The sequence below is a fragment of the Lynx canadensis genome, chromosome B4, assembly GCF_007474595.2.
Source record: "Lynx canadensis isolate LIC74 chromosome B4, mLynCan4.pri.v2, whole genome shotgun sequence".
NCBI lineage: Eukaryota > Metazoa > Chordata > Mammalia > Carnivora > Felidae > Lynx > Lynx canadensis.
The window spans coordinates 12,277,735-12,303,049 of record NC_044309.1 but is presented as its reverse complement, the minus strand read 5'-3'; the positions used below and the strand labels follow the sequence as shown (position 1 = coordinate 12,303,049).

General features: G+C 46.9%; 2 protein-coding genes across 2 annotated transcripts in view; one reads left to right on the top strand and one right to left on the bottom strand.

Moving 5' to 3' along the window:
* Positions 1-13,828: 13,828 nt before the first annotated feature.
* Positions 13,829-22,152, top strand: UCMA (upper zone of growth plate and cartilage matrix associated). Its single transcript, XM_030321910.1, has 5 exons — positions 13,829-13,890; positions 14,198-14,263; positions 14,353-14,448; positions 18,038-18,136; positions 22,055-22,152. Exons 1-5 carry the CDS (start codon positions 13,833-13,835, stop codon positions 22,150-22,152), a joined length of 417 nt encoding a protein of 138 aa, XP_030177770.1. The 5' UTR covers positions 13,829-13,832.
* MCM10 (minichromosome maintenance 10 replication initiation factor) overlaps positions 20,655-25,315 on the bottom strand; it is a 44,801-nt gene continuing 40,140 nt past the window's right edge. Inside the window, exon 20 of the mRNA XM_032593823.1 lies at positions 20,655-21,141. The gene's annotated coding sequence lies outside the window, so the exon portion shown is untranslated. The remainder of the gene's footprint in view (positions 21,142-25,315) is intronic.

The following is a 25,315-nucleotide window of genomic DNA, read 5'->3' as shown; positions in this document are numbered from 1 at the left end:
ATGCCCATTGATTGGAAGACCCAATATTCTTAGGATTGCAGTTCTCCCCAAATTAATCTCCCTAGAGTGCTTCTAAAATGTATGGAAGAAGCAAGAATGTAGAATGGCCAAAGAAGGAACACAGTTGAAGGTCTTATGCTATGTGATTTTAAGACATAAAAAAACCACAGAAATCAAGACAATTGGCATTGACATAAAGGGAGACAAAAGGATCAATGGAACAGAATAATCCCCACAGAAGTATAGTTAGCTGACCATCAAAAATCCCATGGGGAATGGAAAAGTTTTTTCATCAAATGGTGATGGAACAGTTGGATAGCCATAAGGAGAAGAAATAAATGTTGACTCCTGCCTCATACCACACACACAAATCAGTTCAAGGTGGATTATATATCTAAACATAAAACCTGTCTAAGAATATAGAGGAAATCTTTGAAACCTTGGAATAGGTGAAGAGCTCTTAGACAACAGAAAGCACAAACCATAAAACAAAAATCCACTAATCATACTTTGTTAAAGTTAAAAACTGCTGGGGTGCCTGGTTGGCTCAGTTGGTTAAGAGTCCAACTTTGACTTAGATCATGTCTCCTAGTTCATGGGTTTGAGCCCCATGTTGGGCTCTGTGCCGACAGCTTGGAGCCTGGAGCCCACTTTGAATTCTGTGTCTTCCTCTCTCACTGCCCCTCCCCTGCTCGTGCTCTGTCTCTCTCACCCTCAAAAATAAATAAACGTTAAATACAAAAACAAAACAATTTGCTCATCAAGACACAGCTATGAAAATGAGAGGGCAAGCCACAGACCACATATATTTACTGGCAAAATATTTAAAAGTATATTAAAAATTTATTTATTTAAAAAAAAATTTTTTTTCAACGTTTATTTATTTTTGGGACAGAGAGAGACAGAGCATGAACGGGGGAGGGTCAGAGAGAGAGGGAGACACAGAATCGGAAACAGGCTCCAGGCTCTGAGCCATCAGCCCAGAGCCTGACGCGGGGCTCGAACTCACGGACCGCGAGATCGTGACCTGGCTGAAATCGGACGCTTAACCGACTGCGCCACCCAGGCGCCCCTAAAAATTTAAATCTGACAAAATATTGTATCAAGAACATAAACAATCTATAATAAAAAGACAAACCAGTAAAAAAAATGAGCAAAAGACTTGAACAGAAACTTTGCAAAAGAATACATACAAATGGCCAACAAGAACATGAGGAAATGCTCGACATCCTTCATCATCGGAAATGCAAACTGAAATCATAGCGTAATATGATTTTATTAACACTCATTCAGCTAAATTAAAAACAGTAACGTCATCAGATGTTGGTGAAGATTTAGAGAACTGGAATGCATATACATTGCTGGCTCATCACACTCTAGATTTTGAGTCGTAAAGGTTATCTCTGAAATGGGGATAACTGCCCCGCCACAGGGTTGAGGGTTGTACTGAGAATCAAATGTACTAATTCTGGTTCTGGCACTACACACACCCACACCCAATCATACATTGGCTCCCTCTCATCTTATCCTTGAACAGCTATTCCTATGCTTGGAGAATTGTGTCCCTACCCTCTTTGTGCCACATGATAGCCAGTCTCTGCTTCTCTCGGTTCCCAGCTAATTTTTTTTAACGTAGATTTCATTTTTTTTTAAATTTTTAAAAATATTTATTTTTGAGACAGAAAGACAGATCTTGAGTGGGGGAGAGGCAGAGAGAGAGGGAGATAGAATCCGAAGCAGGCTCCAGGCTCCAAGCTGTCAGCACAGAGCCCGACACGGGGCTCGAACTCAGGAACTACAAGATCATGACCTGAGCCGAAGTTGGATACTTAACTGATTGAGCCACCCAGGCGCTGCAGTCCTCAGCTATCTCTATAAGGATGGAGAGCCTCAAGGATCAGGCTGCTTCTCTACCTGTCCATCACTATCTGCTCTTCCTGGAATCAGCTGTGCCAAAAAAGTGCAAGTGGCAAAGATTTGGGGCAGGGGGACTTCTTTTCTTTTTTAATGTTAATAATTTCACCCACACTGACAATTCATGCTGTTATGACACTGTAAGATCTTAGAGAAGCTACTTGCCTTGTTTTAACCTCAGTGAAAACAAAAAACAAATCAAAACAAAATATGAGCTGAACTGAGCTAGGTAGAAGGATGTCAGCCTTCCTTGGGGACTGTCCAGCAGCAGCAGAGAGCTGGGGCAGGATCCTGCCCTGGCAACAATGGCCACAGCTTGCTACTTGCCTTGAGTTCCCAGAGATGTCTGGAGAACTGATGACATGAAAATATAGTGTGCCTGCAAAAGGGCTGCTGTTTCTAGGACAGATTCGTTATATGCCTGAGGCTTTGGTTATATACAAATGAACAATGATTTTTGAGTTTCCATGCCCTAAGGGGCTGTTTTTCAAAAGGATGTTAATCAGAGTCTGCCCAGGTCATAGGACCAGACGTCATTTTTCCCTGACATTCTCTCTGGTCAGAACAGATGACCCCAAATTCAGAATCTTTCCAATTTGGCCCAAAGTCGGACATAGGAAGGGCATGACTTTCCTTCTTTTGTGTGCCCATATGTATATTTGTCCTTCCTTTGTTGGATTTTTTTTTGCTTTATCAAAAGGTAAGACCAATAACCCGTTTAGGATGCTTCTCCTGGTTTCTGTGTTCATCCTTCAGAAACTTGCAGCTTCCTCTACACTGGAGCTTTGTCGAAAGCTTTCCTGTCTATCCTGACCACAATAGACCATTCTTTGTCTATATCAATGACTTTGGTGCTCACAACTTATTATGCTGTCATTAAAACAATACAATACAAAACAAAACTGTTTCCAGTTAATAATCTGCCAATTGGCTAATGTACTGTTTGAGGACAGTGTTCCAAATATGTAATACTTATGAAATTATGACTTTTTAAAAAAAAGATTTTATCTTTAAGTAATTTCTATACCCAGTGTAGGGCTTGAACTCACAACCTTGAGATCAAGAGTCACCTGCTCTACAGACTAAGCCAGCCAAGTGCCCCAAATTATGTTTTTTCTTGGAAATGGAATTGGATTATTGGCAAATAACATTCTAACTATGGACTCTCTTGCCATAAAGTAACCAATTCAGATCTTCCCAAAATAGGTCCTGGATGTTAACAGGTGCTCCATGAATAAAGATGATATGGTCGATTAAGTTTGGAGGGATGCGGCAGTTTTCCAGCTGTAGGACTTGTCAGAGCCTTTAATATGCTCCTGCATTGTGAATCTGGCAGAGAGGAGGGAGATAGTCTAGTAGTTCCCAAACTTATTTGACCCTGGGATCCTTGCATCTTGTAGTGCTAGTGTTTTCCAAACTTTAGGGAAGCTACATCCTAATACATTCCCCAGCGCTGGGGTGGAACTGGGACATCACATAGGACAATGCTTTCTTTTTCCAAGTAAGATACATTTTGACGTTTACTAGGAGGAAGAAGGCCAGGGTTCTTATCTGTCCTTTTCCAGTCCTTTTGGTTTCCCAGGCCTGTCATATACGGCTTAGCCTAGCAGAGCACCCACAGAGGCTTGTTTCAAAGCCATCCCCGCGAGGATGGCAAGACTGGGGCCTGTGTGCCTGTTTCCTTCTGGCACGGTTCGCCCCTGCGTGGGCTTCCTGAGGTGACTCAGTTCCTTTCCTCCTGGGTCTGCCTTAAGCCATGCCGAGCCGCCCAGAATTGTGGAGAACTCGGAATATAAGCCATACATTCATTCACCAGATTCCTGGACAGACAGGGACCCTGAGCAGCTTGGCTCATGCTTCTTATCCCACAGACCTCACTTGTATGATCTTCCATGGGCCTTGCCAATGTATCCTTTCCCTTCCGTTTTCCTAGATAGCCCATGCTGAGACCAGAAAGCTGCTCTGTGTTTCATATCCAGAGAGAGAGAGAGAGAGAGAGAGAGAGAGAGAGAGAGAGAGAGAGAGTGAGTCTTTGTTCAGAGAATTGAACAACTCCAGGCCCAGGTTATCAATAATACCCCTGTCCCTGCACAGATATGCCAGACCCTGCCCTCCAGGCACTTCTTGGCTGGAGAGCCACGATACCAGCATGGAACAAAGAGGAAGTGTCTGTAGTCTCTGTGAAGGTGCTAGATGATGGGCTGGTCACAGGCTGGGAGGAATTCAGGGGAGCGACGACAGGCGGGTGTTGAAGCGGCTCATATAGACAGCTGAGCTGGGTCTAGAAAGATCAGTAAAGTTACTTAAAAAATAGCACTCTGGCTTCTCTCCTTGTGATTATAAATGACTGCATGATCAATGTATAAAACTTGAAAAAGAAACCTCAAAAAACTAAAGGAAGAAAATTAAGACCACTCCAAGTATTTTTCAATGCATATATTTTTTTTTAATAAAAAATTGCAGGAGTCTGTGAATATGGGTACATATATACATGTGCATCTGTACACATGCATAATGAGCATATATATCCTGTACGAGCAGTTCTCAGCCTTAGCTGTTCGTTATAACCACCTGAAGTGTTTGTAAAAAATACTGGTGCTCGACCCCAAATAAATTGAACAAGAACCTTAGAGGCTGGGGTGATAGTTATGTTAATTAGTTTGATTATGATGATGATTTCACAATGTATACAGTTTACATATGTTGTACAGTTTATTTTATTTATTTAAAATTTTTTATCTTTATTTATTTTTGAGAGAGAGACAGCGTGTGAGCAGGGGAGGAGTAGAGAGAGAGGCAGACACAGAATCGGAAGCAGTCTCCAAGCTGTCAGCACAGAGCCCGACTCAGGGCTCGAACTCACGAATCATGAGATCATGATCTGAGCTGAAGTCGGATGCTTAACCGACTGAGCCACCCAGGCGCCCCATGTACAGTTTAAATATATACAACTTCCATTTGTCAATCGTATCTCATAAAGCTGGGAAAAAAATAAAAGGATTCAGGGAATTTTAACCAGTACTCACTGATTACACGTGTGTGTGCGTGTGTGCGTGCACACGCGCGCACACACACACACACACACACACACACACACACGTTGAGGCCCAGGCACTGTGTATTTTTACAGAACCGGGGAGATCTGACTATGCACTCAAATATGAGGTCCACACCTCTAGACCCTTCAGAGTAAAGTGAATGCGCCTCCATCCATCTCAAGAGTGAGAACATCTGAGTCCCCCCAACTGATGGCAATAGCGGAGTCCAAAAATTCAGTCTATGTCCTGCTGAACGTTGAGGATCTTGAGGGGAGCAATACAAAGTGCTTTGGCTGCATCTTGGGAGTTTGGTCTTGGGACAGTGGCCTGGTGAGGCTGGGGTTTGTGCTAGAACCTGGGTTGGTGAGATGCACCCAAGTCTTGCCAGCTGGGCCAAGTCTTTGGTCCCTAAAGTAGCTGCAATTGCTAAGCTGTCGTCATCTCCTAGAGCAGTAAATCCTTAGAGGTGGGCTTCTTCCCCTCAGGTGTCATTTTCAGGAGAGGGGCTTCGAGCTGCTGTGACCAGGATGCTCTTTAAATTACTGATGGGTCGGCTTCTGAGCAGTGAAGATCTGGGCTGTGATACACCAATAGCCATGGACACCACAGTGCCACTCCCCAAGCCAGGGGCAGCGCAGCATACGGGCAGTGTTTCAGTCTTTTAGGTGAAGGTGCAAGAGGCTGCTGGGGAAGGGAGGAACAAGCGAGCCTCAGTCAGAAGGCTCAGGGCCCTAGAGATGGGGGCACAGGCTGCCATGTTGGAGGCTACATGTTGGTGGCTGAGTGCTCTGCTCTGGTAAAGCAAAGGTCCTTCACTTCATATCTTTGGGGGAGAGACAAGGGGCAGGAGAGAGTCTAGCTCAGTCTAGGTCTCAAGCCCAAGGTATAATGAATCTCAGCAATCTTAGTGACCAGCTCTTTCTGGATCCATGGACAAGAAGCCCAAGGAACACAGTCAGGACTTACCCAAGGCTCCCCCCTACAGACCTGAACCACCTCTCCACCTGTCCACCTCTTCCTCTTCCTTCTGAAGTTTCTTCCCGTTCTCACCCACAAAGTGTGAGGCTAATTTTTTTAAGTTTGTTTGTTTGTTTGTTTGTTTATTTAGAGAGATAGGAAGGGAGCAGGGGAAGGGCAGAGAGAGACGCTGGGGGGTGGAGGGGAGAGAATCCCAAGCAGGTTCCACGATGTCAGCTGAAAGCCCAATGTGGGTCTCGAATTCATGAACCATGAGACCATGACCAGAGCCAACATCAAAAGTCAGACGCTTAACTGACTGAGCTACCAGGGCGCCCTAAGAGGGAGGCTACTTTTTGTCATTTGGAGCACTTCTGAAAAGAAAGATCTTTTCACACACTTTTCCTAGACCAGCCAAAGTGATTCACTTTCAGAACAGTGAAGATCTACCTATTCATTCAAGGTGACCTTCTCCCAGAAAAATGGGGTCAACTCACCCTTCCCTTACACCAGTAACTTACTTTACCCTACCGTATTCTAGAAGAATCAGCAAACCAGGAGAACCTGTTGTAGTTACACTGTTATGTCTTCCCTTTGTCAACACCTATTATGATACCATGTTTCCAAGGGTTTGAATATATTTCCAATATACATACCCTTCTTTCACACATATACCGTAACATGTGCTCTACTTTTTCATTTAGATTGAAATCCATTTTTGTACTCTTATAAATAAAGATACTATAAACCTCCTTATACATGGGCTTTGCAGTAGACACAGGATTTCTGACGGTGGTTGGGGGTGGTACTACATAGAGAAAACAGAACAGAGGCGGTAAGGAGAGGTGGACAACATATAAGGTAAGTTCATAGGAACAGTGAGTTATCAGAAAGCCCCTAATTCAGAGTGATATGAAATACGTTTGGCTGGCAAAGGACAGGCACTGGATCAATCAGGCTAGCTGTGGGAGCATAGCAGCGTTCTGGAGGTTCCCTGCTGGGTCAAGCATCACCCACCTACCTACCTACCTACCTACCTACCTACCTACCTACCTATCTATTTAAGAGGGAGAGAGAGAGAGGGAGCGAGTGAGTGAGGGGCAGACAAAGAGAGAGAATCCCAGGAGCGGGAGAGAGAAAGAGAGAGAGAGAGAGAGAGAGAGAGAGAGAGAGAGAGAGAAGTGGGGCTCACCCGAAGCCAGGCTCATATTTTACCTGAAGTGGGGCTCATGTTCACCCGAAGCAGGGCTCGAGCTCACTGGAAGTGGGGCTTGAGTTCACCCCATGTGGGACTCAAACTCCAAACGTGAGATCATGACCTGAGCTGAAGTCAGATGCTTAATGACACAGCCACCCAGGCGCCCAAGCATCACCCCTTTAGGGAACGGATTGCAGAAAGTGGGGTCCTGGGGCAGAGCCTGGGGCACTGGGGCAGTAGAGGGCATTGGGAAGATGGCTCAAGAAAGTGTCTATTTATCCACTAATAAGAAAGTATTTTACTATTTTAGTGATTTTGGAGCCATTACAGTGCTTGTCTACTGAACAGCAACCCAGATAGGGTGATCTCATGGCAGTTCTCTACACAGCTCTAGAATGTCCCATGCCTTTTTTCTGAATGGAGACATCCCCTGTCAGACTTAATTCTACAGGGAGACCTGTAAGGACCATTTTCATAGGGACTGATAATACTTCTCTGCAGCATGTGAGAGAATAAGCTGTAAACAGCCCCACAACACCCTGGCGAGGTGCTTAGAAAAATGAATGGCTTTTACGGGAAAATAAACCAGAGAGGTCTTAGAAATGTTGTCCTGACTCACGAAGCCCTCATTCTCCACACTCTCCTGTGTCGACACAGTTGACTCCAGAGGGACATCAGATGAGTTGAAACTTTGAGTTTGCAAGCTATCACTCTCTTGCTCAACAAAAAAAACATACACCTTTGCATCTAATGGGTTTGCTTCTCACTGCTCCTGAGACCTGAGGAGGTGGCAGGGAAAGTGCTCACCTAGACCTGCTGTGGGGGCTCCTGAGGAAGTTGAGCTCCAGGGAGCTTCTGGTTCCAAGGGTCATGAGTCCCCCTTTTGAGATAATCCTTCACTCACCCTACCAAATGTGCAGGGAGAGCGGGCTCAGGAACATAATTAGTCCATTGAGAATGCAAAATCATGAAAGAACGTAATATATTCTTGATGTCAGGTATAGAAAATGGACTTTCAAATATTTATTCTGGAAAAACGCTTACCATGGGTCATAGCATCTAATAACTTTATTTGTCTGGACACACTCTCCTCAAGGGCCATTTCCACTTGACCCTGGTGGATCAGGTGATAGGTTGAATCAATGACCCAGTCCAAGTTAAATCTGCAAAAAGCAAAGCTAACAGGCAAGGAAGACTTTTCCAGGAATACTGCACCAGAGGAATGACACAAAGGTCAACTCCACTGAAACAGAAATATGAGAATTTTTGAGAGCTGGGGTAGGGGGAATCTCAGGTCACCTGCAGTTATTTTTTTCTATTAATTTATTTTTAAATTTACATCCAAATTAGCATATAGTACAACAATGATTTCAGGAAGATTCCTTAATGCCTCTTACCCATTTACCCATCTTTCCCTCATAATCCCTCCAGCACTCCTGTTTTTTCTCTATATTTAAGTCTCTTATGTTTTGTCTCCCTCCCTGTTTTTATATTATTTTTGCTTCCCTTCCCTTTCATCTGTTTTGTATCTTAAAGTCCTCATATGAGTGAAGTCATATGATATTTGTCTTCCTCTGACTAATTTCACTTAGCACAATACCTTCTAGTTTCATTCGCATAGTTGCAAATGGCAAGATTTCATTCTTTTTGATTGCTGAGTAATACTCCATTGTATGTATGTATAACACCACATCTTCTTTATCCATTCATCCATTGATGGACATGTGGGCTCTTTCCATACTTTGACTATTGTTGATAGTACTGCTATAAACATGGGGGTGCATGTGCCCCTGTGAAACAGCACACCTGTATCCCATGGATAAATACCTAGTAGTACAATTGCTGGATCATAGGGTAGTTCTATTTTTAGCTTTTTGAGGAACCTCCATACTCTTTTCCAGAGTGGCTGCACCAGTTTGCATTCCCACCAGCAGTGCAAAAGAGATCCTCTTTCTCTGCACCCTCGCCAACATCTGTTGTTGCCTGAATTGTTAATGCTAGCCATTCTGACAGGTGTGAGGTGCTATCTCATTGTGGTTTCGATTTGTATTTCCCTGATGATGAGTGATGTTGAGCATTTCTTCATGTGTCGGTTGGCCATCTGGATGTCTTCCTTGGAGAAGTGTCTATTCATGTCTTTTGCCCACTTCTTCACTGGATTATTTGTTTTTTGGGTGTTGAGTTTGAGAAGTTCTTTATAGATTTTGGATACTAACCCTTTATCTGATATGTCATTTGCAAGTATCTTCTCCCATTCCGTCGGTTGCCTTTCAGTTTTGCTGATTGTCTCCTTCGCTGTGCAGAAGCTTTTTATTTTGATGAGGTCCCAATAGTTCATTTTTGCTTCTGTTTCCCTTGCCTCTGGAGACATGTTGAGTAAGAAGTTGCTGCAGCCAAGGTCAAAGAGGTTTTTGCCTGCTTTCTCCTCGAGGATTTTGATGGCTTCCTGTCTTACGCTTAGGTCTTTGATCCACTTTGAGTTTATTTTTGTGTATGGTGTAATAAAGTGTTCCAGGTTCATTCTTCTGCCTGTCGCTGTCCAGTTTCCCCAGGACCATTTGCTGAAGAGACTGTCTTTATTCCATTGGATATTTTTTCCTACTTTGTCCAAGATTAGTTGGCCATACGTTTGTGGGTCCAGTTTTGGGTTCTCTATTCTGTTCCATTGATCTGGGTGTCTGTTTTTATGCCAGTACCATACTGTCTTGATGATTACAGCTTTGTAATATAGCTTGAAGTCTGGGATTGTGATGCCTCCTGGTTTCGTTTTCTTTTTCAAGATTGCTTTGGCTATTCAGGGTCTTCTCTGGTTCCATACAAATTTTAGGATTTTTTGTTCTAGCTCTGTGAAGAATGCTGGTGTGGTTTTGATAGGGATTGTGGTCACCTGCAGTTTTTAATTGCCCATCACAGCCAAGTGTCTATGCTCCCATAGGGATTGGGGGATGGGGTGACATCTCCTTTGAGGTTTTCCTTTCCTTTCCTTTTTTTTTTTTTTTTGAGAGAGAGTGAGAGGGAGAATGAGAGGGGGAGAGAGAGAATCTTAAACAGGCTCCATGCCTAGCACAGAGCCTGATGCAGGGCTGGACCTTATGACTGAGATCATGACCTGAGCTGAAACCAAGAGTCAGATGCCTGACTGAGCCACCCAGGTGCCCTGGTGTCTTCATTCCAAAAAGATGTCTCCCAGGTCCCTGAGAAAGACATTCCTGGATTATAAGACCAGCAAGAGACTGGGAGAAGATCTGCATTACATCAAAGGGGCAGAGAAAGAATTTACAGTTTCAAGTTTTCTAAAGTAAATGCTCTAGAAAAGGGAGCCTATCATCAAGAAGAAACCTGTCTAAACTTCAGTCGAACTGAGGCAAATGTTAAAGCCATCTTGTTTGCACTTTAATCAATCCATGAATGCACCACAAAATTTGTTCCTGCTAACCTTGAGAACAATCCTGAACCCAGGGATACATTAACTTGTAAATTTTGGGTCCGTGTGTGTACCTTCTTATAAATTGTCCACTGAAATAAACTTATAAATGTTTCCTTTTACTGCCCTCACCCAGGAGTATTTTTATTAATTAATTCAGTAAACACTGATGAAGTACATCTGTGCTGGGCATCATTTTAGCAGAACAAGATAGAAACTTCTCTTCATCAAAGAGACCTCACAGCACTAGAGGAGAAAGATGAGTAAATGAACATGTAAAATATAATGTGAGATTTCCTCAAAGGTTAAACATGAAGGTACCATTTGAACTAATTCTGCTCCAAGGTATCTACCCAATGGAAATAAAAACGGATGTCCACACAAAACCATGCAGCACAAGGGTGTTCGTAATAGCATTATTTAATAATAATTAAAAAAATTTTTTTTAAGTTTACTTTTTTGAGATAGAGTGTGAGTGGGGGAGAGGCAGAGAGAGGGAGAATCTCAAGCAGGCCCTGCAGGGCAGAGTCCACGTGGGGCTTGAACCCATGAAACTGTGAGATCATGACCTGAGCCAAAATCAAGAGTTGCACACTTAATTGACTGAGGCACCCAGGCACCCCACATCAGCCTTATTTATGATATTCAAAAGGAAGAAACAATCCAAATGCCCATTTAGTGATGAATGGATAAATAAAATATGGCATATCTGTACAACAGAATATTATTCCGCATGAGGGAGAAATGGGAGTACTGATGTGTGCTAGAACATAAATGAACCTTGAACACAGTATCTAAAGTGAAAGAAACCAGTCATAATGGGCCATACATTGTATGATTCCATTTAGATGGAATGCCCAGAACAGGGAAATCCATAGAGACAGAAAGCAGATTAGTGGTTGCCTAGGGCTTTGGGGGTTGGAGAAAATGGGGAGTGACTGCTAATGGGTATGGTGATGAAAGTGTCCTAAAATTGATTGTGGTGATGGCTTAGTATATTCACAAAATTATTGTTGTGGGAAAATGAGAAGAGCACTGGATTTGACATTAGACCTGGTTTGAATCCCATAAGTGTTGGATACTTGATTTGTCCAATGATATGCCCTTTCTCCATGTTCTCCACCTCATTAAATGGTCTTGCCAACCATCCCCCCCAGCTACTCAAACTGGAAACGTGGGAGCCATCTAAATCCACACCTCCCAGCCTCCCATTGCCCTTAGCTAATTAGCTGAGTCCTACTGATTTTTTTTTTAATTTTTTTTTTTTTAACATTTTATTTATTTTTGAGACCAGGAGAGACAGAGCATGAACAGGGGAGGGTCAGAGAGAGGGAGACACAGAATCTGAAACAGGCTCCAGGCTCTGAGCTGGCAGCACAGAGCCTGACGCGGGGCTCGAACTCACAGACCGTGAGATCATGACCTGAGCCGAAGTCGGCCGCCCAACCGACTAAGCCACCCAGGCGCCCCTGATTTTTTTTTTTAAAGTTTATTTATTTAGAGAGAGAGAAGGAGAAAGAGAGAGAGAGCACATGTATGTGAGTTGGGGAGGGGCAGAGGGAGGGTCTCAAGTAGGCTCCACACCCAGCACAGACCCTGGGATCATGACCTGAGCCAAAATCAAGAGTCAGATGCTCAACTGACTGAGCCACCCAGGCGCCCCACTACTGATTCTTTCTTCAGTCTTTGAAGTGCTTTGTCTTCTCCATTCCTGCCCACCCCCCACCTTTTGCTGACACCATCTCCTACCTGGACTACTGCAGAAGCCTTCTCTAAGTCCCAGCTCTTTAACCTAATCCCTCCCACCCTCCACATCACTGGGAGGGTAGTGTTCCTAAAAAACAAAAATCAAAAAACAAAATCCCTCCTGTCACTTTGCTCAGTACCATTCAATGGTTCATGACTGTGTCCCGACAGCAAACACATATCTGGTGATCCACGCATGCCAGGCACCATTCTAAGGACTTTGGATGCACTAACTCCAATCCTCAGGTCAGTCTACATGGCAGAGGAGGGGATTAGACACGGAGAGGTCAAATGACTTGCCCAAGGCCATGCAGATGGCCAAGTGGGAAGCTGGGGTTGAATCCAGGGAGCCTGGTCAGGTCTGTGCTTACAGCCCACACACTAGGGTGCCTCACAAAGATGGAGACTCCTTCCTGTGACCTTGGCCCTTCCTACCTCCAGCACCTCCACATGCTCCTGGGCTCTGGTGTTACTGAACTATCTGCATTTCCTCAAAAGGGCCTCACTTAGCCTTGCCATCCCAGGCATGGCCAAGAAGCTCACTGGTGAGACAACTGGGGGACAGGCCTCCCACAGGTGCCCTCACTCTCCCCACACCTTCGGGTACATGTGGGCTGTGCTCTAGGCCTAGCGATGGTTGTCATTAAGAACTCTCAACAATGACCAAAGCGCAACTCTCCAGCTAGTAAGAGTCGAGGCTGGCTCATAATCGACGAGAGCATGAAGAACACATCTCCAGAGGGACTGTGTTCTGATGGCCCCACAGAGCTCTGACTGGGTAGCATTCCCACTTCTAGGAATTCACTTCCTCCCCCACATGGGGTGTGCCTTTGTCTCCTTCTAGACACCCATGCTCAGCAGTGGGCTTTTCACACACTGTGCACTGCTCTCCCTCTGCAGTGAAAGGCTCACTGCCTCTCTTCCTCTAAGTCTTGGAAGGGTGCTGGGACCCCCGGAGCAGGGGTCTATGTTTTGCTTGACAGGGAACATCATCAGCTGGGTGACTCGTCGAGGTGAGGGGTACTCTGGTTACGGTTCTAACAGCCCATGTATCCACATGAGGGTTGCCCGAGGGGCTCTTCCAGGCTTTCTGGTCCCTCCTGGCCTAATACCTCAAAGTCTCTCACTGAGGCCCTCTTCCCACCCCCTCTGCAGGCCTTAGCCTCCAGGACTAGAGTCCTCACCTACCCTGGAGCAGATGCCAGGAGCTCTTTGAGATCCTGAGTCTGGGACCGGGCATTCCAACAGCAACTCCTTAGGTGCGGATCTTGGAAAGGCCTCTTCAAAACTGTCTCGGCCGGGGCCCCAACGACAGGCTCTGCTTCAGTGGAGGTTTGCAGGACGCCAAAAACATCTCCAGTGCTCCAGGAGGAGCAGCCAATGGAAGCTGTGGCTGAGACCCCTCCCACTCCCCACCATGGGCATCCGGTCTCCTGCCTCCCTCCCCCCTGGCATGCCTGGCACAGCAGCGAGGACCTGGCGGCTGGCTTCAGGGTCTGCGGAACCCTCTCCGTCTGCCTTGTGGTTCCCAAACGGAGCCTCAGCCCATCCAAAGATGGCCTGGAGACAGCTGCTTCTCGCCTGCTGTCTCTCAGCTGCTGTGCTCCTCACTAGTGAGTATGGGGAGACTCCAGGTTGCGCTGGTGTTAGGTGAGGCTGCTCAGGTGGCCCAGGTGGAAAGGGGGTGCTTACTGTGCAGATGACTGTGTCTGGTGTGTGTGTGTATAACAATAGAACGCAGAGAAAATAGCTTGCCTGCTGGTTTCCTGGGGAGACTGCTCTATGGCTGGTATGTGAGGGACCTGGGACCCCACCCTGGGGCCGGGCAAGACACAGTGCCTAGGAAGGACTGTCCCAGCCCAGCTCAGGGTGAAGGTTCCCCTTGGGGTGCTGCAGCCCTCATGCTGTGCTCTCCCACAGCGCTGCAGGAGGGCGCTGGTGCATCGGTGGGCACCCAGCAGGAGGCAGGACAAGACGTTCGGGAAGGTGAGTGCAAGGGCCACCCCGGGGTGCAGGGCTACTGAGGTGCCCTGGTGAGCCCATGCCGCTCGTGACCGGCCTCTCTCGAGTTTCAGATGTAGAACAGAAGATCTTCATGCAGGAATCAGATGCTTCAAATTTCCTCAAGAGGCGCGGCAAGCGGTCCCCAAAATCTCAAGATGAGGTCAACGGTAAGGATGCTGGAGGCCTGCCTTCTGCTCCCCCCTCCCGTTCTTTCTGTCCCAGTGGGCTGGGCTGTGGGGCAGCAAGGGACCCAGGAGGGCTCAAACTGGGCCATTGGGTATCAAAGTGACAGCAGCTCTGAATTAGAAATTACACGTCCTCGATGGCAGGTCACGTCTTCAACTACACCGTCAGGGTAGGGAACAGAAAGGACAGTGCCACATCAAATGCACTTAATAGAGCTGAGATGCATCCCAATTTTGGAGAAGTTTAAAATGTTAAGGAGAAATACGTTCTAGTCAAGAGGAAACATGGTATCTCAGTGTGTGCTTTTTGGCCTATAGAACAGGGCCTCGCATGCGAGAGCAACAGCATTGCAAGGAGAGGGCACCTGGGAATAGGGGCTGGGACTCTGGGTCTGGTGACAGCTGTGCTAAGTGGCCTTGGCCACTTCCTCCCCTCTGGGCCTATGTTTCCTTATTTATAAGCCCCTGAAATTGTGGTACTCAGCTGGCAGTGTTTTGTTTTTTTTTAATTTTGTATCTAATACATTTGAAAGGCTTTTGAGCTTGGAATGTGTCTCCTCAGTCTGAAGTAGGTCCTGGTGTCCCCTGCCTGGCAGGGACCCTCATTTCCATGACCTGCTGACCCTTGAAGGCATTTGAGTTTCCTGCCCTTGAACTAGATTCTTCCAAGGACTCTGAGCTCTGTCTCCAAGTCTATGGCTTGATCATTACTTGTGTGTCTGAATAAACTCTTTGTTTCCCTCAGCACACTCAGCAAGGTAACTTGCTCGGTAAAAATAACAGGACTGTTTTCAAATAATGAAAATGCTTGGAGATGAAATTCCTCCCCCCCCCCCCCCCCCTCCACAACTGAGTAAATATTAGCCACACTGGGAAAACCTCCAGGCCTCCTACAACTTGAGATTTAGAAGTTAACAAATGTCAAGAAACACTGAAAGGGCTGTGATGGATGGAGCCCGGGCAGTTCTTGATGGAAATCAGAGAAGCAACGTCCTGGCAAATTTTTAGCAGGGAGCAGGAGTGAATTCAGGACAGGAGAATAGTTTCCATCCTCATCAGCTGGTTCAGAACCACAAAGGGCATGGGAAGTCAGAGGCCCCTCACCCCAAACAGAAGCTCTGTGCATCGGTCGTGGGGGGTCCAGGACAGGCTGAACACGCAAGGTGCCCCTGAGCTCACCTGCTGTCACTTGGCCGACTCCGTGCACGGGAGAGCCCAAACATGTCTCAGGGTGGGTAAAAGGCATGTGACACTGATAGACTGGAATTCGGAACCAGGAAAAAGGCATCTGACATCGCAAAGCTTCTGGGGAAAGATGCAGGGTCCTTTTAGCATGAGGAGGAACTAATCCCTTCCTAAGAAGGGACACCCACAGTGCACCGGATGCGGTGTTGACGTGGCACTTTGTCCCAAATGTTGTTGGCCATTGCTGAGTCAGAGGTCTCATCTGTGGCAGCTCCAAAAAGGCAATGTGGGAAGATGATTTCTTTTTTGAAGTACATAGGAATGGTAAATGCTTCTTTAGGATTGGTGATGTCTCCTTAAGGCCTTGCTTCCTAGACTCCAAACCCCTTCCTTCCCATCCTCAGTGGCTTTCTGGTACCTGGAGCACACTGGGGCTCAAGGTGGGTCAAAAGGAAGATGGTGCCATGACAGGTATGTTCTGGGCCAAGGTGTGGAGTGTGGGTACCTGGGGCTCTGGCTTGTCCCAAGCTGTACCCTGACCAACTGTATGACTTCGATTAGGTCACTGTACCTCTGTGAGCCTCAATTCCCTCCTAAGAATTGTATGAATGTTGGGCAAGGGTCAGGGGAGGCTTGGGAAAGGAAATTCCTTCCACCAGGCTCAAGAGTCCCACAATTATGTGGATAAAGGCACAAGTGTGGGGAAAACATGGGATTTACCCAAGGAAATCTGCATGGAGATCAAGTCATAGTTAACTGGGTTTTTAATCTGAGTTCAACGATAATAATATAATATAGTGTAATATATTATAAATAACTACAGCATGTTAGTCCCCCCTCTTTGATGTGATCGTGCCAGAGGGGTGTGAGGTGTCCTTCAGGGTCCAGTGCTTCCTGCACCAGACACGGCCTTCCTGATGTTGTGGATTTGTCCAGTTGAAGCCCAGTTAAATTTTTTTTAATGTTTATTTTTGAGAGAGAAGCACAGAGTGTGAGCAGGGGAAGGACAGAGACAGAGGGAGACACAGAATCCGAAGCAGGCTCCAGGTTCTGAGCTGTCAGCACAGAGCCCAAAGTGGGGCTCGGACTCCCGGACTGCGAAATCATGACCTGAAGTCAGACGCTTAACTGACTGAGCCCCCCAGGTGCCCCAAGTTGAAGCCCAGTTAAAAGAAATATCTTGATACTAAGAGAGCTCTCGATAACTTCCTCCAGACAACCAGAGTCCTCACACCAAAGCGGTCAAGATTTAAGGGTAGAAGTGGATGAACCTGGAAACTATTTTACACCTAAAAATCTATAATCTTGAATGGTTTTCTCAGGCTACTTTCAAGTGTGAAGTGTGGTGAGGTGTGATGTGCTAGTTCAGGTGGGGATTCCCACCGGGGCTCAAGGGGCTACTGGTGTAGCAGCCGCATAGAAGTGGACCTCCAATGTTATCATGTAGAACTAAGAGTTCTCTGGCTTCCAGCAGAGCAAGAGAGGCCCAAGAAGGAAGCCACATTCCATCATGGTATGCCACCTCCAGTTCAGTAGAAGAGTCATTAAGGCCAACCCACACAAAGGGAGGGAATTGCCTAAGGAAATGGATAGCAAGGATCATCTAAGATTTCCCTAACTCATGCCATGATCGTGCCCTGTGTACGCTTCTATCACAGCAACCACTAGGCATGACTTAAAAAAAGATTTTTTTTTTAATCTTTTATTCATTTTTTGAGACAGACACAGAGCATGAGCAGGGAAGGGACAGAGAGAGGGACACAGAATCCCAAGCAGGCTCCACCTGTCAGTGCAGAACCTGATGTGGGGCTCAAACTCATGAACCGTGAGATGATGACCTGAGCTGTAGTCGAACACTGAATGGACTGAGCTACCCAGGTGACCTTGGGCATCCACTTATTGTTATTTCTTTCTCCTTGTCTGAACTACTGGCCCCTAAAGTTGAGGGACACAACCTTTTTTACTTGCCTTTTTAATCTCAGTGCCTAACACACATTTTGGCTGTGACAGGTGCTCAAAGATGTTGAGTGGATTTGAAGGTATGAATGTGAAATTGACTTTAAGTTGATGACTCCCTCCTGATTTTTGATCACAGGATTCCTAGTTTCTAACTGGCCCAGGACACTTGGACGCACCATTAATTTTATGAGTGATTGCTTTTCTCACTTGCAGAATGGCATGGTTGGAGAGGGTGAGTTCCTGGGTCCCTCAAGTTTTAAAGTTTGCGCCAGGAGTCAACCATCTTAGCGAAACCGCCATCCTTCTCCCTCTCAAACAACCCCTCCCAACCAGGTTAAGTTTCTCAGGCAAAACAATTAGTGTTCCCCTAAATGCGTGCGGCTGCCCCCATTCTTGGAGGCAACTCTCGCCTCTTGCCCTTTCCCAGCGGAGAACAGGCAGAAGCTACGGGCCAATGAGCTTCGGAGAGAGTACTACGAGGAACAAAGGAATGAGTTTGAGAACTTCGTGGAGGAGCAAAATGATGGTAAGAGCTCTTCAGCCAGGGTCGTTGGGGAAGTGGGCCTTTGTGGGAAAATCAAAAGTTGCCTCCATGTCTCCCTCAATTTAAATGTTAATTTATTTTATTTTGAGAGAGAGTGCACAGGCAGGGGAGGGGCAGAGAGGGAGAATCCCAAGCAGGCTCTGTGCCTTCAGCACAGAGCTCGACCCAGGGCTTAATCTCACGAACTGTGAGCTGAATGCAAGAGTCGGACGCTTAACTGACTGAGCCACGCAGGCGCCCCATCCCTAAATTTTAATTAGAGGAGGGAGGGAAGAGAGGCTCTTTCAGTTCACATCTTTGGGAGTCTTGAAGGAAGAAAGGCACAGACATGGCTGTAGACCTTGAGAAGGCGAGGAGAGGATACAACACGTAGGTTTCCACTGGCTCAGGGAATGTTCAGCTGATTCTATTTTCTACTCTTACGTGGGAATCACTGTGTTCTCTTAGCGGCTACACCTAGTGGCTTAGCTCGGGTACACGTGGGTTATACCTTTCAAGTACCTTGGATTTACATCAATACAACAGCTCTAGGAACTACTCATTCTGGAAAACCAAGCCCTTCATTTACCTATTCACTCTGATCAGCATTTTATTTGATGGCTGTAAGCAAACCAGGAAACCTGACCTCAGAAAGCAACTCACCCATCGTGTTGGACACACCATACATTTTGTGTTCTGCTTGTGTCCTATGCAGTTGCTGTTCATATCTTTTCTAGGCTTTGGCCTTTGCCTCAGTCTCTTCTTATCAGGCAATCGGCATACTTTATTCCCTCCATTAGCCCTCGGGCAGATGGGACTCCCACCTCCCTCAGGAAATGTTGATTTCATCAAGGCCTCCATGGAGGCAGCTGGGTATGGGCATGGGCAGAAGGAGGTTCTGTCTTTGAATCAGTCTCCCATGGGGTGGGATTTGACTTTGCATCTATTAAGCGTACTCAAGTGGTACCCGGAGCAAAAATGTGTAGGAACGTCTAATAGGCCTGACTGGCTGGCCAGAGTGTGTCGGTTTGAGTCTTTCCTCAATCATTAAGATGGAAATGCTCCTGATGCACTTGAGCTTGGACACAAGGCCCCAGGTTAGATGACCTTTGCTAGAGAAAGTCAGTGATTTCAGTTCTGAAGTTGTGGTCCTCCTGGCTTGTATGCTCTAGTGGATTTGCCCTTTTATGGCATCTCTTAGGAAAAGGATACAATCAACAGGTACCTGAGGGCTGCAGGCCATGCCCACTGCCTCGCAGGTGGCCCCTGAGGTATTGGGCTTGGATCCTGCCAAATCAAGCTTTCCTGGTAACATCAAGACCAAATTCAGGCTGTCTCGACTCAGAGGGAAATATTTCTGTTGGATATGTGTTTACCTTGGTGAACAGTTGGGAGAGGCATTTAAAAAATGAGCATATGGCCTGCAAAATTCCTTCAGTTTTTTGTTTTGTTTTTTTAGCACTTTATTTTGTACATTTTTAATGTTTCAGGTCCAAATCCCTTGCATCTGGGTGGAGAACACTCACTGTTTTCCCTTTCACGATGAGTTAGGGTGAGGGGCCAGGCACTCCGGGATGACAAGTCCTCTACTAAAGGCAGAGGAGACAGTGATCAGGGGCCTCAGGCCTACGGGGACTGTAGTGACGGAGCTGTGATTACTGGCGGAGCACTTGCTCTGTTGGGCACTGTTCTGAACCCTCCAACCCTGACAACCAGCCTCTCAGGCCTTAATAATTTGTTTTTTAGTTTTAAACACTCAGGCTTAGAAAGGATCCCTAAATATCCAAGGTGCCATAGCTAGTCAGGGATTTGAACCAAGGTGTTTTGCCAGGAAAGCAACGTTCTTATAAATGAAGGAGGATCACGTGCAGAGAGGTCTCGAGGACTCACTTTGATCTAGGAATTGGCCCGTGTGGACAGATGGAGTGAGGAGAGAAAAGAAAGCACCCCCACCCCCCAAACCCAGGAGAGGTCTTCTCAGAGCTTGATAAAGGAAGGAGGCAAGGAGGTGAAGCGGGCCCAGCCTGCCTGAGAGTGAGTGGGTGAGCATCGCAGGAAGTGAAACTCATTTCTGTTTTCCTCCTCTTCCCTTGCTTCTGCCCCAGAGCACCGCGTCCTGCGTGGGGGCCGGGCTGGTAAGACCTCTACCCTGGGGGGGGGGGGGGGGGCGTTCCAAGCCCTACACTCTCCTCAGTCAGGACCTTAGTTTTTCAGTTGGCTATCTTGATGTGACAGCGTCACCTGTCTCAGAATAACTGCCAGTTGAGGTTTACCTCCCACCCCTTAAAAGCAAATGCTGAGGGGGGCGCCTGGGTAGCTCAGTCGCTTGGGCATCCGACTTCGGCTCAGGTCATGATCTCGCAGTTCGTGGGTTCAAGCCCCGCGTCGGGCTCTGTGCTGACAGCTTGGAGCCTGGAGCCTGCTTCGGATTCAGTGTCTCCCTCTCTCTCTGCCCCTCCCCCGTTCATGCTCTGTCTCAAAAATAAATAAACGTTAAAAAAAAAAAAAAGCAACTGCTGAGGAACTACTATGGGTAAAGGAAAGGACTTGGATTTTCAAAGCAGGAAGTTTAGGCAGGTGGTCTGCGAGCGATTTCTGGACCAGAGTGACCTTCCTGAGAGGCTGAGAACCCCATCTCCAAGGCCCATCAGTGCATCTAAGACACTGGACCTGTTCTGTTGTGGTGCCTGGCTGCACCTCTATTCGAAACCACCATCTTTACAAGGCAAAGATGCCTCTGAGTTCTGCCTCTGAAAGTGCCAGAGTAAACAGTGTGCTGAGCCCCTACTTCTAAGGTCTGCGTGGCAGCACAGATCTGCTTCCACCTTCAAAGCCAGAAGCCTGGGTCAGGCCATCTGGAGTTGGCTGTGTGACACCTGACTTGGCTGAAGATGCTCAGCCACATGTGGTTCCCTGCACAGAAGGCACATTGTTTGGGTCTTTGGGTCTTTACCAGGGAGGCCTTCCCTCTGTCGAAGTGTAATGGGGTGAGAAGAGTTTGGCACGACCTGGAGAAAAAAACAACTTTTATGCCAAAATCACGCCCTCAAGAGCCTTTTACTTTGAAAAGTTTCATTCATATGGAAAAGTATATATATTTCTTGGTTACCCCCACGTAACCATCACCCAGAATTAACAATGATCAAATTTCCCCACACTTTGCTTCATCCATGCCCTTTTCTGGTTGGTTTTTAAAACATAATGTTGGGGGCACCTGGGTGGCTCGGTCAGTTAAGTGTCAGACTCTTGATCTCGGCTCAGGTCATGATCTTTCGGTTTTGTGAGTTCGAGCCCCACATCGGGCTCTGCGCTGACAGTGTGGAGCCTGCTTAGGATTCTGTCTCCCACTCTACCGCACTCCTGTTTGCTATCTCTCTCTCAAAATAAATAAACTTAAAAAGCAAAATTAAAAAAAAAAACCAAAAACACAACACATTAAGTTTTAAAGCCTGATGAAAAAATTCCTTATAATGCCATTGCTTGAAGTTGACAATCATTGCCTTCCATGATTTTTTTCGACCATAAAGCCCATCATCTCTTTGCATTATTCCTGGGTTATCTTTGTACTTTGTTTCTTACTTGTTATTTCTTTGAGCCAATTTCTGGTGAAGGCCGTGCCCCCTTGGTGATTATGTACGGGAAGGGGCACTGAACCAACACATAGACCTTGACTGGCTGTCCTGGCCTCCAGCTCTTTCACCTGCCTGGGCTTGGCTCTCACCTTCACCAGTGAGGCTTTTGGACTCACTGTTCCCTCACGTCTTTCACTTCAGATCTTCTGTCACCAGTGCACCCAGGCACAGTTTGTTCAGGTCACCACAGGGTAGGCAGTTTGGATTGATGGCTGATAAGAGCTTGGTGGCTCTCCCCAGGTCAGAGTGCTCTCCGTACTAACATGACGGCCTCACCTCTGTTCCCCAGAACAGGAAGAGAGAAGCCGGGAAGCTATTGAGCAATGGCGCCAGTGGCATTACGACGGCCTGCATCCATCATATCTCTATAACCGCCACCACATCTGACCTCATTTTGACAGAGCAGGAAGATGGAGCTTGAAACTCACAAACCTACCCCAGGTGTCTGACCAACGCCTCCACACCAGCAGGCTCCTTCACAGGGTCTCAACTGGGGGGGCTCCTGGGGGGGGGGCTGCCGTGGTAAACACACAGGCCTTTTGTTCTGATGCTTTAAGATGCCCTGGCTTTTGCTTCTTTGCAGATGATTTTCTGAGGTGAGCAAACACCTGCGGGGCCTCCTGGCACCAAACCTTCAGTGACGTCCCCTTATTTAGCCATTGTTCCCACAGTTAAGACTCCTGTCCTGTAGAACAATGAGAAGGGTCGCAATAAAGACGACAGATGACGTGTTCGCTTAAGGCTTAGAAATAAAATTGCTGAGTCAACACTGTATCATCTTGCAAAACCTCACACGGAGCCGAGTGACACATGTCCCCCTCACTGACTTGGGCTTTTGAAAGCCCGATCTCCAGGAGTGCTGCTCGCTAGTTTCTTGTCTCAGCAGTCACGCAAATGCAAGAGAGATGCCAACACAACTGGTTAGGTTAGACCCTTCTCTGGGATGGTTCCTGAGCCCAGGGGCTTCCTCGTGTCTCCGAAGAGACTCAAGGTTCAACTGTGGTTTCCTAATTGCATCCATCAGAAGCCAGGGTTACAGCAAGACCGGCTGTGGCCAAACGCGCAACAAACTGGGTGGCTTTAAAAAATAACAATTTATTCTCTTACAGGTCTGGAGGCTAGAGGTCCCAATTCAAGGTGTCTGCAGAGCCGTGTTCCCTCCCTCTCTTTACGGGAGGATCCTGCCCTGCCTGCTGCAGCTTCTGGCGGCTCCAGGGCCTCCTTGGCTTGTGGCTGTGTCACTCCAATCTCTGCACCTGTTGTCATGGGGTCTCTGTGTCTCTCTTCTCTTCTTGATATAACTTTTTTTTAAAAGAAGTCCATTTATTTTGAGAGCAAGCGAGCACGAGGGCAGGGGAGGGGGAGGAGAGAATCCCAAGCAGGCTCCGCACTGTCAGAGTGAGCCCGATGTGGGGCCTGAACCCCCAAACCACGAGATTATGACCTGAGCCAACATCAAGAGTCGGATGCTTAACTGACTGAGTCACCCAGGGGCCCCTTAAGTTTCTTTCTTTTTTTTTTTTTTTAAATCTTAAGATCAGGAGCCACATGCTTTATCTTCTTATTAGGACACCAGGCACACAATTCAGCTCCTACCAGTGCCCCTTTCTTCTCCTCTCAACCACTCTGCTTCCTGCCCCGGACTCAGCATCTACCCCGCTTCATCCTTGCTTCCAACCACCTTCAGGAATCCCACACTAAGAACACAAAACCACCAAGAACAAGTGCAGCAGGCAGTGGAGTCACAGTAGATTAGAAGATACAAAGGACACCTGTCCCCACCCCTGAGCCCTCTGCTCCCCCGGAGACGTGGGCCCCCGGCCAGCTAGTCGAGCCTGCTTCTGAGGATCCCAGGGCAGCACAGGGGGACTTTGTTTAAGGAAAAGCTGCTCAACGGTGGTACAATACTCCATCAGAGGTGGGGTGAGATCAGGACATTTTTGTAATGAATGCATGTATTTGTAAGTAGTCTTTTAATATTTATTTATTTTTGAGACAGAGAGAGACAGTGGGAGCAGGGGATGGGCAGAGAGAGAGGGAGACACAGAATCCGAAGCAGGCTCCAGGCTCTGAGCTGTCAGCACAGAGCCCGATGCGGGGCTGGAACCCACGAACCGTGAGATCATGACCTGAGCCGAAGTCGGACGCTTAACTGGCCTAGCCAGCCACGTGCCCCTTTAAGTAATCTTTTAAAAGACTGATAAAATCTAGTGATTAAGAAATTGGGCATTTTCCAAATCACCTCGTCAGCCCTGTGTTTTCTTACAAAAAGTCGTCAGCCCCGTGTTTTCTTACAAAAACTCCAAGCAGGAGCGAAACTGGCCTTCAGAAGCCAAGAAGGGCACCGGGCAAACCCTGTCATTAAATGTTGTTACATGGGCAGGTTGGATAGAGAAGTTGTTCTCTTCTCAGGAGTGTGGGGATTCACCCTTTGGAGACTCAGGTTTGGGACACAAGTCCCAGCACAACCAAAGCCCAAGCAGTGCCCAATTTTTCAGTGGCGTGACGAGCTTCTGATGAATGAATATGCCTTAAGGACTGGCAGCTGAACCTTCAGAATACTCGGATTACGCTCTTTAGGAAATCGCCGAGGCGTGTGCTTGTGTGCTGTGCTACCAACACACCCCTTTGCTGTCTGTGGGATCAAATTAGAATGCTTCCAAAAGGAAATCAGGAGAGTAATGAAAACTCCTCAGAACTGGAAAAACATGTACAAAATGTTCAACTGAAAACTGCCATTTCACCACTTAAAATGTTCTTTACACTTTTGCTGCTTCTTACCCAATCTCCCCCTACCCCCTGCCCTCAGGCGCCCCGGATCTTTTCTTTTCTTTTTTTTTTTTTAAACAAGACATTTCTACTAGGAAATTATTTCATTTACAATAGGTGCTCAATGTAGCAAATTCAAGCAGCACAGATATCCATGACACATGGGGAACCTGGCTGGCTCAGTCGGTAGAGCGTGGGACCCGTGACCTCAGGCTTGTGGGTTCGAGCCCCTCAGTGGGTGTAGAGATTAAAGATAAAATATTAAGAAAGAAATCCAGTACACAGGAGGAGTTTTGCCTTCTTGCCTCTCTAATTCAAGGTAAGCCCTGTCAGTCGTTTGGGGTGCATCCTTCCATTTTTTAAAAAATTTATTTGAGAGAGAGAGAGAGAGAGAGAGAGAGAGAGAGAGAGAGATGCATGAGTCGGGAGGGACAGAGAGAGAATCCCAGGAAGGCTCAGCACACTGTCACTGAGGAGCCCGAGGTGGGGCTCTACCTCCGGAGCTGTGAGATCATGACCTGAGCCGAAATCAAGACGCTTAACTGACTAAGCCACCCAAGCACCCCTCCTTCCACTTTTTCTGTCTCTTCTCACACACGTACTTCATTCTTTAAAAGGCAACAGAACACGTGATTGCGCAAACCCAGCTCGCCCCACATCCAGTGCAGAAATGAGACACTTAGCAGATCTTGGCCACACAGAACTGGCTGAGACCGAAGTTGAGCCCTGAAAGCTCCCTCTTTCTAACCCGAGTATTTGCCTTGACCCAGCGGCTCATTAT